Genomic DNA, 15,720 nt, shown 5'->3' with positions numbered 1-15,720 from the left:
AGAGACCCCTAGTGATCCCCAAATCCTGGTGTTCATGCTTTTGTGCAATCCCTTCCCCTAGAGAGAAGCAGAATTTGTGAATTCCTTACGGTCGATGGAATGTGGCAAAGGTGATGAGCTGTCATTACGGTGGGTAGGTGACGTTATCTAAGGCTGTCTCCCTAGAGGTGCTCTCTCCTGCTTGCCTTGAAGGAAGTAACAGCCACTTTATGAGCTTCCTATGGACAGGCACACAGAGCGAGGAATTTTGGACACTCTGTAGAAGCAGAGGGTCTCAGTCCTGCAAGTGCAAAGTGCAAGGATTCTCCAAAAACCTAAGTTAGTTTAGATCCAGACCCTACCCCTCTCTCACCCGTAACTTAGGCAACACCATGTGCGCATCCCGGCGAGATGCTAAATGAGAGAACCCAGCAAAACTGTGTCCAGGCTCCTGATCCACAGAAACTCTGAGATAATAATTGTGCGTTCTTTTAAGCCTAAACGTTAAGGCTGCCACTAACTTCGTGGTAGTTTGTTGGACAGCAGGAGAACACGAATTCAATTTTATCTAGTATGTTAAGTTGAAGAGGCTATTATGATTATAGGGGATGATGAGAATGAAGTTGTTTTTACAATAATGTAATATTTACTTTAGAACTGGATAGAAAGGGGTTTTAAAGACTGATTCTTTACTCAAATTATTCTATTTCTTAAAATAAAACAAAGTTAATTATTTTAGAATGAATGAATGTGTTTCTTAAAGTCATTTATTTCAAGTCAGAAAAGAAACCAATAAAAAACACTAATAGACACAAGTCTGGGGCAGTACTTATGTGCTAGAAAACAGCAGGTTATCTCCAGTTTCCTAGTATTTAAAAGTCCCACAGCATCCTCATCAGGTAAGTTTTATTATTTTTATTTATTTTATATACGAGAAATTGAATCCCATAGAACTTAGTTAATTTGGTAGGGGCCACAAAGGAACTATATCATTATGCAAAATTTGATCTGTTTCAGAGGCCAGTCTTATAACCTCCAATTCCAATGTTCACAGACTACACTAAAAAGCGGGATATTTTCTTCATGTCATCTACAATAGAACGCTGGCCATGACGAAGCTCGGCATAATATGCCTATGGGTCATGACCTACTTCCGTCTCATTTAGGCTACATGGATTGAGCATATCAAATTGCATTTCATGGCACCTAAGGTTTTCCCTAAGATGCACCAGGTTTCCCCTTGCAGGGAGCATGTCCCGGCTCTCCCTTCTTCCCCACACCCTTGGGAGTCAGGCTGCTGCCCTCTCTGTGGTGTGGTGCAGAGGAAAGCCACAGCTCTGGAGTAACACACAGCTGCCTCTCTCACTCTCTAGCTTTGGGACCATAGGAGAAAATTCTAATGGTTTATAAACTCCTTTTTTTTTAGTTTATAAATTCTTTTAATCTCCTGATATAAATATCTCCCTCTTAAGGTATTTGTAAAGACTAACCAAGATAATGTTAATATATGTACATGTATTTATACAAATGGTTACATGTATATATACCCATATGTGTACAGATATGTGTGTGTGCATATAGATAGACACATAAAGATATATACATTGACCCCACGCCAGACATTTTCAGTTTTATCCAGCATGGCCAAGATACCCATCTTTCTCTAAGGTCCTACAAATCTTGATTGAAATTTTGTATAGTGGCATAGCCTGCCCTAATTTATAATGCATGCTTCTCGAAGAACAATCTGTGTCTTCACTGTCCTAGGTAGTTCCATCCTTCATTTCATATTCTTTATTTTTTTAAAGATTTTATTTATTTATTTGACAGAGAGAGAGAGCGAGAGAGGGAACACAAGTGGGGGGAGTGGGAGAGGGAGAAGCAGGCTTCCCTCCGAGCAAGGAGCCCTATGCGGGGCTCAATCCCAGGACCCTGGGATCATGAGCTGAGCCGAAGGCAGACGCTTAACGACTGAGCCACCCAGGCGCCCCCATTTCATATTCTTTAAAGAAGGAGAAGGAAAGGAGGAGAGGATGGAGAAGGATGGGGAGGAGGGGGAGGAGAAGGGGGAGAAGGGGGCGACTGAGGGGGGAGGGGGAGGAGGAGAAGGGGGAGAGTGCAGAGGGTGGTCAATGCAGTGGCATACTCCGGTGTTTCACCACAAGGAAGAGGACTGAGCACCAGAGGGCTGTCTCTCATAAGCACAGCTGAGCCTAGACCTGACCTTCTCTACAGGACACATCATGAAAAGCCATACTGTCTGCATGGGATTTCAGGATCTGTGAAATGAGACTTCAGTAGAGTCAATTATCATTTTATTAAAGCAAAACCAAACCAAACCAAAACAAAACAAATTGTTTCTCATCGATACAGCTTATAATTTTTCCACAATAAAAATATTGATTCTTACAAATAAGACTCTTAGGTAAGTGCTTCCCATCTAATAAAATTTGGTTTCTCAGTGTGACCCTAGGAAATAGGTACAATCTTAACAGCAATTTTTATTTTAGGAAAGTGAGACCAAGAGGTGCTAAGTAAGTTGCTCAAGTTTACACGGCTTTTAAGTAATGAGACAAGATTTGACCTCAGAAACTCTGAGCACCAAAAATCTACTCTTGATAAATATTTTACTTATGTGCTTCTGCTTTAACTCTGTGATACATAAAGGGGTGCCATTGATAAGGCAATCCACTCTGAAGGATCCAGTACCTAGTGACAGATCCCTATGCATTGTTCTATGTCCTATGCACTTAGATAGAATTGATAACTTTCCCTTTGTTAATTCCATTCAACAGCAGAGGGAACGAGGAAAAGCGATGTCAGAGGAGGTACAGCAATACTGCTCTTTCTATAGAAGGGATTAGATGTGTTCCCTTTGCAAATAGGCAGTCTCTCCTAATACTAAGCAAAAACTAATAAGGAAAAATAAAGCATTCTCCCCCAATGAAAACAAAATATTAGGAAGAAAACATCAAGCTTTCACTGCATGGTAGGGGTGTGTAAAAGACTGTGGAGTTGACTTGTGTTCCCCCCAAATTCATATGTTACCATCCTAACCCCCAATACTTGAGAATGTGACCTTTTGGAGATAGGGTCTTTAGAGGGGTGATTAAATTAAAATGATGCAATTAGGGTGGCTCCTTTTCCAATCTGACTGGTGTCCTTAGAAAAAGGGAGATTTAGGCACAGAGAAATGCAAAGTGGGAAGATGATTTGAATAGATACTGAGAGAAGACAGCCATCTGCAAGGCAAGGAATAGAACCTTCCCTCACAGCCTTCAGAAAACAAACTCTGCTGACACCTTGCTCTCAGACTTCAGCCTCCAGAATTGTGAGACAAGAAATTTCTGTTGTTAGCCTTTGTTTGGGGGGACTTTGTTACAGCAGTCCTAGCAGACTATTCCAAAAACATTCTAAAATGAAAGATGGAGAAAAGAAAGAAGACGTGTTCAGAATGGTGCAGATGAGCTCAGGTGTAGATGAACCCCAGGACAAGGGGCGCTACACAGAAGTAGGAGAGGGACTAAGAAGGTTCAGGAAGTCGGTGTGCACAGGGTGATTGGGTGTTGACAGTTCCAAAGATTGAAATATGGGTAAGTGGTCTGAGAAAACTGACAATTAGAAAACTTGTAGATGAGTGACCCCTGATTTGTGACATTGAAAAATGAGACAATACGTGCTTCATGGTCTAGGAAAACCCCAACACGACAAGGAGGAACAGGCATGAAAAGAGTCAAGACCTTGGAATCAGAGGTGGAAGACTCCTCAAAGACCTTATACTCAGATCCATTCTGTAACCCAATAACCCAGTAGCCAAATTGAGGTGTGTATCTAGAGTAAACATCTGAATGTTTTACATTTGGATCAAAAACAAACCCAGAGCTCCCTTTTCTCTTGAGGTTTCTTGCTTTACTGTACACCCCGAGGATCCAGGCAATCTTCTCAGACACATCGACTTCCCAGTAATACTTCCCTGAGGAGAAACACTGGCAGCCCAAGACATCAAAAGCAGAGAAATCGCTTAGAAATATATTTTTAAGCGAGAAGTTGTGCACAGCTTTCACTCGTCTTTTATCAGCAGAAAGGGCAATATTCGAAATATCATTGACTGGCTTCAGCATCACGTCCACTGTAGGAAAAATGACAGGGTCAGGTGATGGTTACAGAGTATGTGTGTCTTGTGACATCAGGAGGTGGAATATCAGGAATTGACTGGGAGGAACTTATGTTGATGGGTGAGAGATGAGTAGGACACTTAAGAACTGTTGTAGGCATGCGTGTTTGGGGAGGAACACACGAAGCTAAGATCATAGGACCTGACAGTAACCACAACGTCTAAAAAGGGATCAGAATATGTGATTTGAAGAACCTGTAACTCCTTCTTACCCCAGTAGCGTCGGACCTCTGTCAGCTCTGAAATGACAAAAGTTTCAATGATGTTGTTAGAAGCAAGGAGTAAACACTGATACCTATCTTCTCACTAGAATGGGGATAGGGAGGGGCGTCCTGTGAGGCTATGAACTGGGGAATGAGACGATGAACCAGACACCTTGACCATTCCCCCTTAGGTCTGATCACACCTTCAGCATTAGAGATCTAGCTCTCCTTGTCAAGCCTAGATCTTCTCTCGTCTACAAACAACATCCTCTCTCCCATTTTGCCCTGATACTACAAGAATTCCACACCCACAACCTTCCTCTGACTCTCCTTACCTTTAAACACTTGCAGCATCCCACTCAAATCTGGAATTAAGTATGTACTCTTCAGTTTCTTGGAAACAATGTTTGGCTTCTTGAAGGTCCAGCTCTCACTCCTAGAGAAGACAAAGATTGATCATCCCACACTTCTGACCTTGTGTCTCTGCAAGACCACTGTTTCCCTTACTTTTCACTCCACTGATTCACTTGAATGCTCTCCACCGGAGATACTGAGGAGGGGGGCCGGATGGAATGAGCACTGATGCTGCAACCGGAAGAATATGCTCATATCTACCTTTCCATTTACCCTCTGTGTGACCTTCAGAAGATCTTCACCTCAAAGAAGCTCATGTTCTTCATTCTAAAATGGAAAAATTAACTGCATACTCTAGTCCTTAAAAATAATAAAACTAGATTAAATAATGGTGCCTTTAAAAGGTATTTGATACCTCTAAAAAAAGTATTTGATATATGAAGGAGTCACTGCCATCTTAGTGGTTCCACCTGGGACAGGCCGCAGATGTGAGTTCCCAGGCAGGTGATCAGTAAAGAAGCTCCAGAGCCCGGCTACTGAAGGATTTAGGTTATCAAGTATGGAGCTCCTGTATTAAAAGTCTGAAGGATCTCTAAAGCCTCTTATCCCAGTACAGAAGTCCAGATATTAATATTTAAGGTTATATTCTCTGGGGAAACATCACAAACATCTGGAAAAAGAGAAGTTATGACACCAAATTAATAGTGGTCTGAATTTCATGTGTTTGGGAAGACCTTATACTGCCAAGGTAGGCAACTTTAGACACAAGAAGACCATATTTTCTACAAGATGCTAAAGTGTGTAAGCAAGATGAAATCAATTATTGGTACCAGGATGAAAGCCACTATTCCCCAAAACTGGAGACTTTTTTTTTTTTTTTGGAAGTCCGAATAAAACCACTAGAAAGACCTTGTTTCTTCTAACATCAGGAAGAAAATAAATGCAAAGGAGCTGTCTTTGTGGAACATTTGGGGACCCGGCAGATGGAAGACAGTGTCTTCTCTGAAATAAGATAGGCACCTATGAAATATGGAAACAAACTGAGGCAGAGACTGAAGTTTGACCAGAATGAGTGAAATCATGGTCTTATTGGCCCTAGCTCTGTGACCTCCCACCACCCAAATTCCATTGAAAGCCTTCATCTTTGATCAAAAATTTGAAATGATGTCATTCCCAAATTCTCCAGCTCTGTGTTTTTCTTTTTTTTAATTTTGATTGATCCCAAGATAACTCATCATGGCTATAATTCTGTCCTCACATAAAAAAGGACCATACCTGGTTTCCCACACTTACCTTTTCATGACATTAATCATATCCTGGGGAGAAGAGAGAAAACATGAGTCAAGTATAGGATTGCCATATTTAGAAAATAAAAATGGCTGGTTAAAATTTAATTTTAGGTAAATAACAAATATGCTTTAGTTTAACTATGCTTCTATAATATTTAGGATACCAGGATATGCTTCTACTAAAAAAAAAAAAACAATTTATGGTTTATCTGAATTTAAAATTTAATTATGCATCCTGTATTTTGTCTGGCAACCCTCCAAGGAGATATAAGCCCTCCTACCTTAAAAGGTTTTATCCACCTTAGACCCCTAAAGCCCCTTGGTATGATGTGAATAAGGAGATTATCAGAGTATGGAGGACAAAATGTAGAGGTAAGACCAAGATCAACCATCCCAAGGACTCATGTGATTATGTTAGAAAGGTGATTTCCAGTATTTGGAGATGGGATATATTTAAAAGGTGATAAGAGGGTGCCTGGGTGGCTCAGATGGTTAAGCGTATTGCCTTCGGCTCAGGTCATGATCCCGGAGCCCTGGGATCGAGTCCCATATTGGGAGCCTGCTTCTCCCTCTGCGTCTCTCTCTCTCTCCCTCTGTCTCTCATAAATAAATAGATAAAATCTTAAAAAAAATAAAAAAATAAAAAGAAGATAAGAGAGTTGACATTTAAAAAAATATGTTCATGAGAAGACCTCATTAATTCATTATCCTTTTATTTATTCTAGAGACAAATAAAAGTGAAAACCATATTTGCCAGACATCATTCCAGGCTCTGGAAAGTCAAATATGAATAATCAATAATAATAGTTTTCAAAAAGTATACTTTCTTTTGCTGCAGGAACAAGTAAACAAGAACTTCAAACAAATATTTCTCTGGCTTCCCTCTACTCATTCTATATACCTCCTCTATACTACCTACAGGTAATCTCCCCAATTTTTAAGCATGAAATAAGCCACAGGAGCCAGAACCTGAGGAAGTCTAAAATGTAACTTACCATTTCCCAACTATTTACATTCCATTGTCCAAAATGATACCAATATCTGCTCAAGTCACTGTTTTAGAAACTATAATAACCTACTCTGAATTCCAATATTGTATTGTCAGTCCAGTCTCTATCCTCAAAATATTTTAGCCATCTTCTTATTCCCAGTAGAGCCATTATTTGCCTTATTTTTTTTAAAGATTTTATTTATTTATTTGAGAGAGAGAGAATGAGAGATAGAAAGCACGAGAGGGAAGAGGGTCAGAGGGAGAAGCAGACTCCCCGCTGAGCAGGAAGCCCGATGTGGGACTCGATCCCGGGACTCCAGGATCATGACCTGAGCCGAAGGCAGTCACTTAACCAACTGAGCCACCCAGGCACCCCTTGCCTTATTTTTTGAACAGAAATGTAACAATATATTTGGTTTCCCTCTCTCCAGCCTAACCCCTTTTATACCAACAATGACTTGGCCACCAGTTGGCTCTACATCCTCAGATAAAGTTTTATTCTCTGTATTAGGCTTTTTTGTTGTTATTGTATATGACTAAAACTGGTTTAAATTTAAAAGAAAAAAGAATAAATTCCAGGGGAGGTGTAACTTGAGTCATAGCTAGGTTTTTTTTTTAATAATTTTTTATTGTTATGTTAATCACCATACATTACATCATTAGTTCTTCATGTAGTGTTCCATGATTCATTGTTTGTGCATAATACCCAGTGCTCCGCCCAGAATGTGCCCTCTCTAATACCCATCATCAGGCTAACCCATCCCCCCACCCCCCTCCCCTCTAAAACCCTCAGTTTGTTTTTCAGAGTCCATTGTCTCTAATGGTTCGTCTCCCCCTCCAACTTACTCCCCTTCCTTCTTCCCCTCCTGCTATCTTCTTCTTCCTCTTTTCTTTAACATATATTGCATTATTTGTTTCAGAAGTACAGATCTGTGATTCATCAGGCTTGTACACTTCACAGTGCTCACCATAGCACATACCCTCCCCAATGTCTATCACCCAGCCACCCCATCCCTCCCACCCCCCACCAACTCCACATAGCTAGGTTTTTAAATGAAAAGCTTGTCGTCAGAATCTGTTCTCAAAATTCTATTTTCCACCTGCAATACTGACTTTCTTCTTAGACTCTGTATGGAATCAACTCACATCTCCTGGTTTAAATGATAATCCCTGATATATTACTTGGTGAAAAAGAGAACTTCTCTTTCTAGTCATGATAGTGAAATTCTAAGGCATAAAAATCATTGACCTAAACTGGGTCAGGTGCATATACCTTAAAATAATTACCGCATCATTGGATAGGAATCTGATATTCTGATTTACTTAGAATTGAGAGACACGTACCTCCCTGATGCTGCTGATTTTACAAACCCTAACCAACTACATGGACTGAGGGTAAGGATGGTTCCTGAATGGGTAATTGAAGAGGTCGTTACCAAAAAAAGGTAAGGAATTGAGGTTGGACAAACAAATGTCCCATACAGCCCACCCCTTCACTGGCTACCATCTCCTCACCCTTTTTAACAAATTATTTCCCCCCAAAAAGGCTCAACATAATACAATGGTTACAATAATTTTAAACATGGATGACTTATTTCACATATAAATTATAATTTAAGATCAATTAAAGATCTAAACTTAAGATCTAAAAGTATAACACTGTTAGAACAGAACAAAAAGAAAAATCTTCACAATACTGGATTTGGTAATGAGTTTTTGGATATGACCCAAAAAAGCACAGGGAATAAAAGAAAAATAACTAAGTTGGACCACAAAGAAGTTAAAAACTTCTGTGTATCAAAGGACGCCACGAAGACAGCGAAGAGACAATGCACAGAAAGGGATAAGATATTTGCAAATCATATATCTGATAAGGTATTAGTCTAGAGAATATGCAACAAACTCCTACAACTCAACAACAAAAAGCAAACAACCTAATTGGAAAAATGGGGAAAGAATTTGAAGAGATGTTTCTCCAAAGAAGATATACAAATGTCCAATAAACCACATGAAAAGATGCTAAACATTAGTGGTCTACACTCAGGCAATGCAAATCAAATCCACAGGTATTGCATAGTCTGGACTCAACAGAACAAGAAAATCAAACATAAACAGAGATTGGTGTTAGTTGACTAAACTCAGTGAAGAGATGCCTTACAAATGCAAGACAGCAGATAATGGGAGCTTATGAAGAATTTCTCTCCAAATATTTTGCACTGCCTTTCATAAATTGCTAACAATGGCCATTTCCCTTGTCGTTCATAATTTGAATTATCCCTAGGACACCCGAAATGACAGAGAAGAGGTACTGAGGGGCCCAAGAGCCTTGAATGTCACCAGAGGGAAGAAAGTGCAGGGACCCAGCAGAGAAGGCAATTTTGTCTCTGTGTTTCCCGATTCTCATCCTGTAGGAGCTCCAACCCAAGACTTACCTGCACTTTGTCTGCTGACGACCCCCATATCTGATGCTGGATGTCTGAGATGAGCTCTCTCAAGCACTGCTTCTGCCGGGCCAGCTGGTCTTTGGCCACTACCAAGTTATCCAGCACATTCACTTCGTCTTCCTCCAGCTTTTGCAGCACCCTCTTCTCCTCGCTGTCCAGGGTGCCTCTTATTTCATTAAACCCTTTCAGAATCCTCTGTCTCTCAGTCTGCATATGACTCTTTGGGGATGAGAAGAGAAAGAGGCAGTCAGTCTGTCTGGCCAAGGGCCTACATTGTCTGGGCCTGGGAGCCAAGACAAGAACTATTTTCCTCAGGGACTTCTCAAAGAGAAGGGAACAGGCAGTGAGCAACTACTGAGAAAGTCATTTCCCCACTATTTGCTCTTGAGTTTCTCCCAAAGGAGTAGATTAAAGTCTACTTTAACAAGGCCCACCCTGAGACACAAAGTGACACCGGGATGAGGCTTGGATTGCAGACACCTGTCCTGGATAATCACGCCACACCGCATAGGAAGCCCTTCCACCCACAGCTCCTAAGTAGGGAACGCTGGGCTTTTCTCAGTGTGTTTTCTGCAAGTGTTAGTGCCTCAAAGTTGATGATGCATATGGGACATGGGATTCATGAGTCATTTTTACATTGCTTTCCTCCATGCCTTCACCTCCAAATATTTGGTTTCACTTGTGATATTTGTACTCTCTGGCACCCAACCCCCAACAGGGAAGGAATGAAATGAGGACTAATTGAGAATCCCCTGAACTCCTTAATTCTGAGGTCACAGAGGAAGGGGCCTCCTTGTGACTGGACTGAGGTGCTGCCCAGTTTTCTTTTTCAGAACTCCCTCAGGAAATATCTCTTCCTGCCTTCCAGGAAGCTTTCTCCTCCCTGATGTCAGCTTCCAACTCCTCCATTTTCAGCTGCTCCTTCCTCAGCTTCTTCAGAGCTGCCTGGAGCTTTTCCTGTGAGAAAAGAATCACCAGAGTCAAGCTATGAGCTTTCTTAGCACCTGGATAGAGGAAAGAAAACAGACTCATCTCAGAAGAGACTAGGTTACAGAAATGAAACTGGTGATTAGAATCTAGGATGTAGACAAAATTCTGAAGAGATTAATGTACTCTGTATCCCTGGGTGATGCAAGCTACCATCCCTTGATCAAGAGTAACCTGATTATCTCTTTTCCTAGAGGAAGAACTGAGCCTGCCGCAAGGAAAGTCCTTTCATCTCAGTGACATGTTCCCCACATCCAACCAACCGTGTTCCCCAGAAGGGTTTCTTCTGCTCAAAGGCACAATCAGAATTTATCTTGGGAAGCATTTCTCCACTCATCCAACTGCTCTTTGTAGGCTAGACTTATTTCTGATCAAATGAAAGAATGCACAGAAATATCCTTTAAATCTCAGAAGCTGAGCAAAGGGTACAGAAAGAGATAGCAGAGCTCAGTTCTATGATGACCAAGGGAAGAAAGTAGTTTCAAAAAGTGAAGGATTCACTTGAGGTACCATTCTGCCCCATCCACCTTCACCCTTGGGCCTACCTGACATTCCATGACCACCTTTTCCATGAAGAATATTTGATGACCACGGTGCTCCACAGACTGGGCACAGTGCTGGCAAATGGCCTTCCCATCCTCCTTACAGAAGATCAGGAGTTTTTCTCCATGGTGCTTACAGAGATTTTTCTGCTGTGGGCTCATGTTCTCCCTGACTTTCTTCACTATGTTGGCCAGGGGCTGATTAGGTCGGAGATTCCAAAACTGGTATTTACGCTGGCACACTGGGCAGTTCTTTTCCCCTCTTTGGTTGGCCCCTGACTCCTTGCTTTTTGCAGTGATGCAAGCTTGGCAGAAGCTGTGGCCACAGTCCAGGCTCAGGGGCGTTGTCAGAAGATCCAGGCAGATGGGGCAGGTCACATCCTTCTGTACGTTCACCTGCGCTGGAAAATCCATTGCAGCGCTCCCCCGGCTTCTTCTGTCCTGACAACTGAGGCTGTTCTTGCTCACAGACTCCTGCAGGGGATCTTCAGGTTCCTCTTTCAGAGCTCTCTCCATTACTGCGCGGATTTTAACAAAGACAAACAGAGGTAAAGGCTGTAAGAACTAGATGGATACCCATTGCTATGGATGTGTGAAAATGGAGATACAAAGACCAGCTTGGTGGTTCTGGGGAGTCTTGTATTTGTAGATGGGATTTTACCTTGGCCTGGACATACAGCAAGAACATCTATCGATGGGCACCTAAAGGAGCGTTTTTAGGGTGGAAAAGAACAGGTTCATATACACATAGGATCACACACATGACAGATACTCAAGAAACATAAATTCCAATGAGGAATCTGTTGGTCATGGGAGAGAAGACTCTACACTTTGTATAGAACAAAGGTCATAGGTAGAGAGATAAGTGTGTTCTGTTTCAAACAGATTGGGTGCTATTACAGGTTAAATTATATTCCCCCAAAAGAGGTCAAAGTCCTAACCCCTAGTATGTGTAAATGTAACTTTACATGGAAATAGAGTGTCTTTGCAGATGATCAAGTTAAAATGAAGCCATTCTGATGGGCCTTAAATCAACAGGACTGTATCCTCACAAAATGAGTCCATTTAGATGTACAGATGGATATGCGTACATGGAGAAGGCCAAGTGAAGACAAAAGCTGAGATCAGGGTGGTGCATCTACAAACTAGGGAACACCAAAGATTGCCAGCAAGCTCCAGAAACTAGCAGAGACAGGGACCAGATCTTCCATCACCACCCACAGAAGGACGAACCCGACCAACACCTTTGATATTGTAATTTTAGACTCCAGAATTGGGAGAAAATAAATTTCACTTAAGCCAACCATTTGTGATGTTTTTTTTTTTTTATGGCAGCCCTAGAAAACTAACATAAATGCTTATGTTTCCTCTATTCATTTATTCTTTATTCTATCATTGAAGAAGTGTGACACCACTGAAACTCTCTCCACCTAAACCAGACAGACTGACACAGAGACAAAATGTAGGCTCCCCTTGGAGATGGTACAAATGTAGGAGTTTCCAGTAGGGTAAGGGCCAACTAGATCCCAAGTTTCCTTATCTCACTCTATCCTGATGGTCTGCACAGAGGTCTGCACAGTTTAGACGAGAAAAATGAAAGTGTCTCCACAATAAGGAGAGAAAGTCCTGTGAGGAGTTTAGATAACATCCTTGATACTTCCTCTGTTCCCTGGGTCAGGAGCTGCCAGCAGGAAAGCAGGACCTGTTCTTGGCATCCAGAGACCTGGGGAACTCAGAAGTGTTGCAATTCCTCTGCATTTCTCTACATTCAGTGCTCCCTCTTCTACCACCCCTTGGAGTCCAGGGTTTAATCTGCCCCACATGAATGGCCCTGTCCCCCGAGAGCTCAAGCTCTGAGGCCAACTTTTTTCAAAGCAGTCATTTTGTCATAGAAGTCCATGTCCCTAAGGCTATGGCAGGCTCATCCCTGTCTGTCTTTTCAAATTAGATCCCATCCAACTGAGTCTTTTACCTGGATTTCTGGAACAGTCTCCCCACCAGTCTCCCTGATACTGTCATTCATCTCATACAATCTGCTTTCATCACTGTTCACACCACCAGCAAGAATGATTTTTTTTTTGAAGCTCCCATTAATCTTGCCATTCCTCTGCTCAAATCCATGTCATTCAGTTTGAGTCAGTCTTTATCACGGTAGAGTTAGGTTCACCTTACACCTCCTTTCCTACTGCCTCATCCTCTCAGTCTAGCTCCTAGCCCTCCCCAACCCATACTGCTTGCCTTACGTGTTCCTTGATCACTCTGGGCAAAAATTCATCTTAAATCCATCCATTCCTTGAAAACTCAGCTCAAAATCACCTCCCCACACTGAGACCTAACCTGAAATCTATTTCAAATTGCAAAGCCCTTTACCAGGGCACACCATAGACACAGAGCCTTGTGGTGGGCTTTTTGTCTCTTAGTGCTATTGTTTCTTTTTTTCATCTTTTCTCATACTGCATTTTTCTTTTGCTATTTGTTTATTTTCTCTCACTCACCCAGAATATAATCTTTTATAGATGCTTAATATTTATTGAATGTTCAGTAGGTGTTAATATAATTCTTTCCTCATAGCTATATGCTTTTATTCTTGTGAATTTAATCAAAATATTTTTTAAATTTCAAAACCCACTTTCTCCCATCCATTGGACCCTGTACTAGCCCCGAGTAAACAATATAAACCGGATATGAACCTTGTCTAGATGTAAGACACAGACCAGTGACTTCTGAAAAGTGAGAGGAAAGGAAAGTACACATCAAAATATGTAACATACAGATCAGGGACAAGGTGTTCCTGAGGCGAGATTAAGGTGGAGTTATTTCTGAGAAATTACCAACTCCTTTCCTTAGCTCTGTGCAGGGGAAATGCAGTAAGGAGTTGAGCTTAAAAAGCAATGGAAAGGTGTGTCTAAGATGATGGAGGACAAGTTCTGAATCAAGAGTAGACACCAGAGTGTCATGGGGTGCTGCTGAGGTGAGAGTAAGCCATGGGCACACTGAAAAGAGAACAAATTCCCTGTGGCTGGAGCTCCAGAGAGACAAGTGACCATGGGGGAGCTGCAGAGATGGACAAGCAGTCTGATCATCCAGCCTCTTTCATCAGGCTGGCCAAAAGTCTGGTGATTTATCAGGAAGATTCTGGACAGCTTCCCAGTAGTTACCAGGACAAAAAGAGTAAAAGGGTAAGTTTCAAGAGTGTCTTCTGCCCGGCACAGCCCCTAAGATCCCTTTCCCTCCCACAAGTCCAGATAAGGACTCTTTATCTCTACTGGCTCTGTCCAGGAGTTCGGGCTTTTATGAAGAGGGAAAACAGAGCTCCATCTCATAGGCTTTGTTGGAGTAAAAGAGGAAGAGATTTTCTGTATGTGAAAAAAAAAAAACACTTATTCTGGCTCTCGTTGGCAAGGTAGAAAAGTAGAAACTACAGAAGAGAAAGCAGATGAGAGTAATTCAGCCTGGAGAAATAATGATCCCTCCAAGAAACCAACAAGGCTCTCAGTGTTCTTAAGTCTCCCTTTTTCAGCGGTCATGCCACCCCCAGACTCAATGCACCTCTCTTCTGCATTAAACATACAAGCTGGCTCTTGGGTGAATTCAGAGCAGCTTCAGAAGCACAAATTAAACTCATCCAAACACATTCAATCTCTTCCTCCCAAACTTCCTGCCCTTTTCCTTCACAAACTGCCCCACAAACCTTTAGGCTGAAGTACAGAAGTCTTCATTCAGTGGAGATCAGATGCAGGTATGGGCAAGATTCACTCACCAAGCTAGAAAACTAGTCTTCACAAGGGAGTTTCCCTAGAGGAACTGGGTAGAAATGAAACTGAACATCTGAGGAGGGGAAATGAAAGAAAGGAAATAGAATGGAAACTTACAAAGCAATAACAGTGGGAGGGCACCAAGTAAGGTGCCAGGAAAGGGTATGTTCTAGGACTTGCATCAGCTAGGCACCCAGTCACTACATTTTTATTCCTGCCCTGCCTTACTCTGGCAAGAATGTTTGTGTAAGAAAAAATGTGAAGTACAATGATACAGCCGGAATCCTCAGCATTTCAATTCAATCCTAGAATTATTTGTTGAGCTTATGCTATATTCAAGCCCCAGGCAAGCCACAAAGGATAAAATAATGATCTGGAAAGTCTTGGCACCTGAACCCTTGCAGACTGTGATGGGAAAGGTAATCAGTTATAAAACTCTGTAAGTATGAGCAGACATAGTGACTATCAGCAGCCATCATTGTGAAAATAAAATTTAAATATTTCTTCAGTGTGAGCCTATGGAGAAAATTTTTCCCAAATGTCATTGAATCTTAGAAGTATACCACTTAATTACCAGTTTCTATTTCTTATGCAGGCAGGTAAGGAAGAAATTAACTATAGTAGAACAAAATCAGTGCCTTGTTACCCAACAGCGAGGAGGCAGGTGAGAAAATGGAGGTTAATACATGGTAGTATTCAAGCATAATCTTGTACTGAGTAACAAACACATCTCCATAATTTTTCGGGTTTTTTTTTATTATTTATTTCAGAGAGAGAGAGAATGAGAGATAGAAAGCACGAGAGGGAAGAAGTTCAGAGGGAGAAGCAGACTCCCCGCTGAGCCGGAAGCCCGATGTGGGACTCGATCCCGGGACTCCAGGAACATGACCTGAGCCGAAGGCGGTCGTTCAACCAACTGAGCCACCCAGGCGCCCTCTCCATAATTTTTCTAACTTTCCCCACTTCCTTTGGGAAAAATTTGTCCTTTTTAATCTCAAAGGC

At 41.7% G+C, this 15,720-nt stretch overlaps 1 protein-coding gene across 1 annotated transcript; it reads right to left on the bottom strand.

The window, feature by feature from the left end:
• Positions 1 to 2,277: 2,277 nt before the first annotated feature.
• On the bottom strand, positions 2,278 to 14,803 carry LOC114218793 (E3 ubiquitin-protein ligase TRIM22). The gene is made up of 8 exons (XM_028116066.2): positions 14,655 to 14,803; positions 10,967 to 11,481; positions 10,296 to 10,391; positions 9,423 to 9,653; positions 6,004 to 6,026; positions 4,692 to 4,792; positions 4,366 to 4,392; positions 2,278 to 4,108 (listed from the first exon to the last, which is right to left on the bottom strand). Exons 1-8 carry the CDS (start codon positions 14,680 to 14,682, stop codon positions 3,513 to 3,515), a joined length of 1,617 nt encoding a protein of 538 aa, XP_027971867.1. The 5' UTR covers positions 14,683 to 14,803; the 3' UTR covers positions 2,278 to 3,512.
• Between the last annotated feature and the right edge of the window lie 917 nt (positions 14,804 to 15,720).

The sequence above is a fragment of the Eumetopias jubatus genome, unplaced genomic scaffold (genome assembly GCF_037043125.1).
Source record: "Eumetopias jubatus isolate StellerSeaLion01/CBP00866 unplaced genomic scaffold, mEumJub1_p1.0 scaffold_13, whole genome shotgun sequence".
NCBI lineage: Eukaryota > Metazoa > Chordata > Mammalia > Carnivora > Otariidae > Eumetopias > Eumetopias jubatus.
The sequence above is the reverse complement of the archived record's forward strand: the minus strand, read 5'-3'. Positions and strand labels throughout refer to the sequence as shown.

Excerpts from the sequence above, each read along its gene's own strand:
- LOC114218793 (XM_028116066.2), bottom strand. The coding sequence starts at position 14,682 with ATGAAGACTTCTGTACTTCAGCCTAAAG. Across the intron at positions 9,654-10,295 it reads AGGAGAAAGCTTCCTGGAAG|AGTCATATGCAGACTGAGAG; the intron begins GCAGGAAGAGAT and ends TCATCCCCAAAG. Across the intron at positions 6,027-9,422 it reads CGTCAGCAGACAAAGTGCAG|GATATGATTAATGTCATGAA; the intron begins GTAAGTCTTGGG and ends TCTTCTCCCCAG.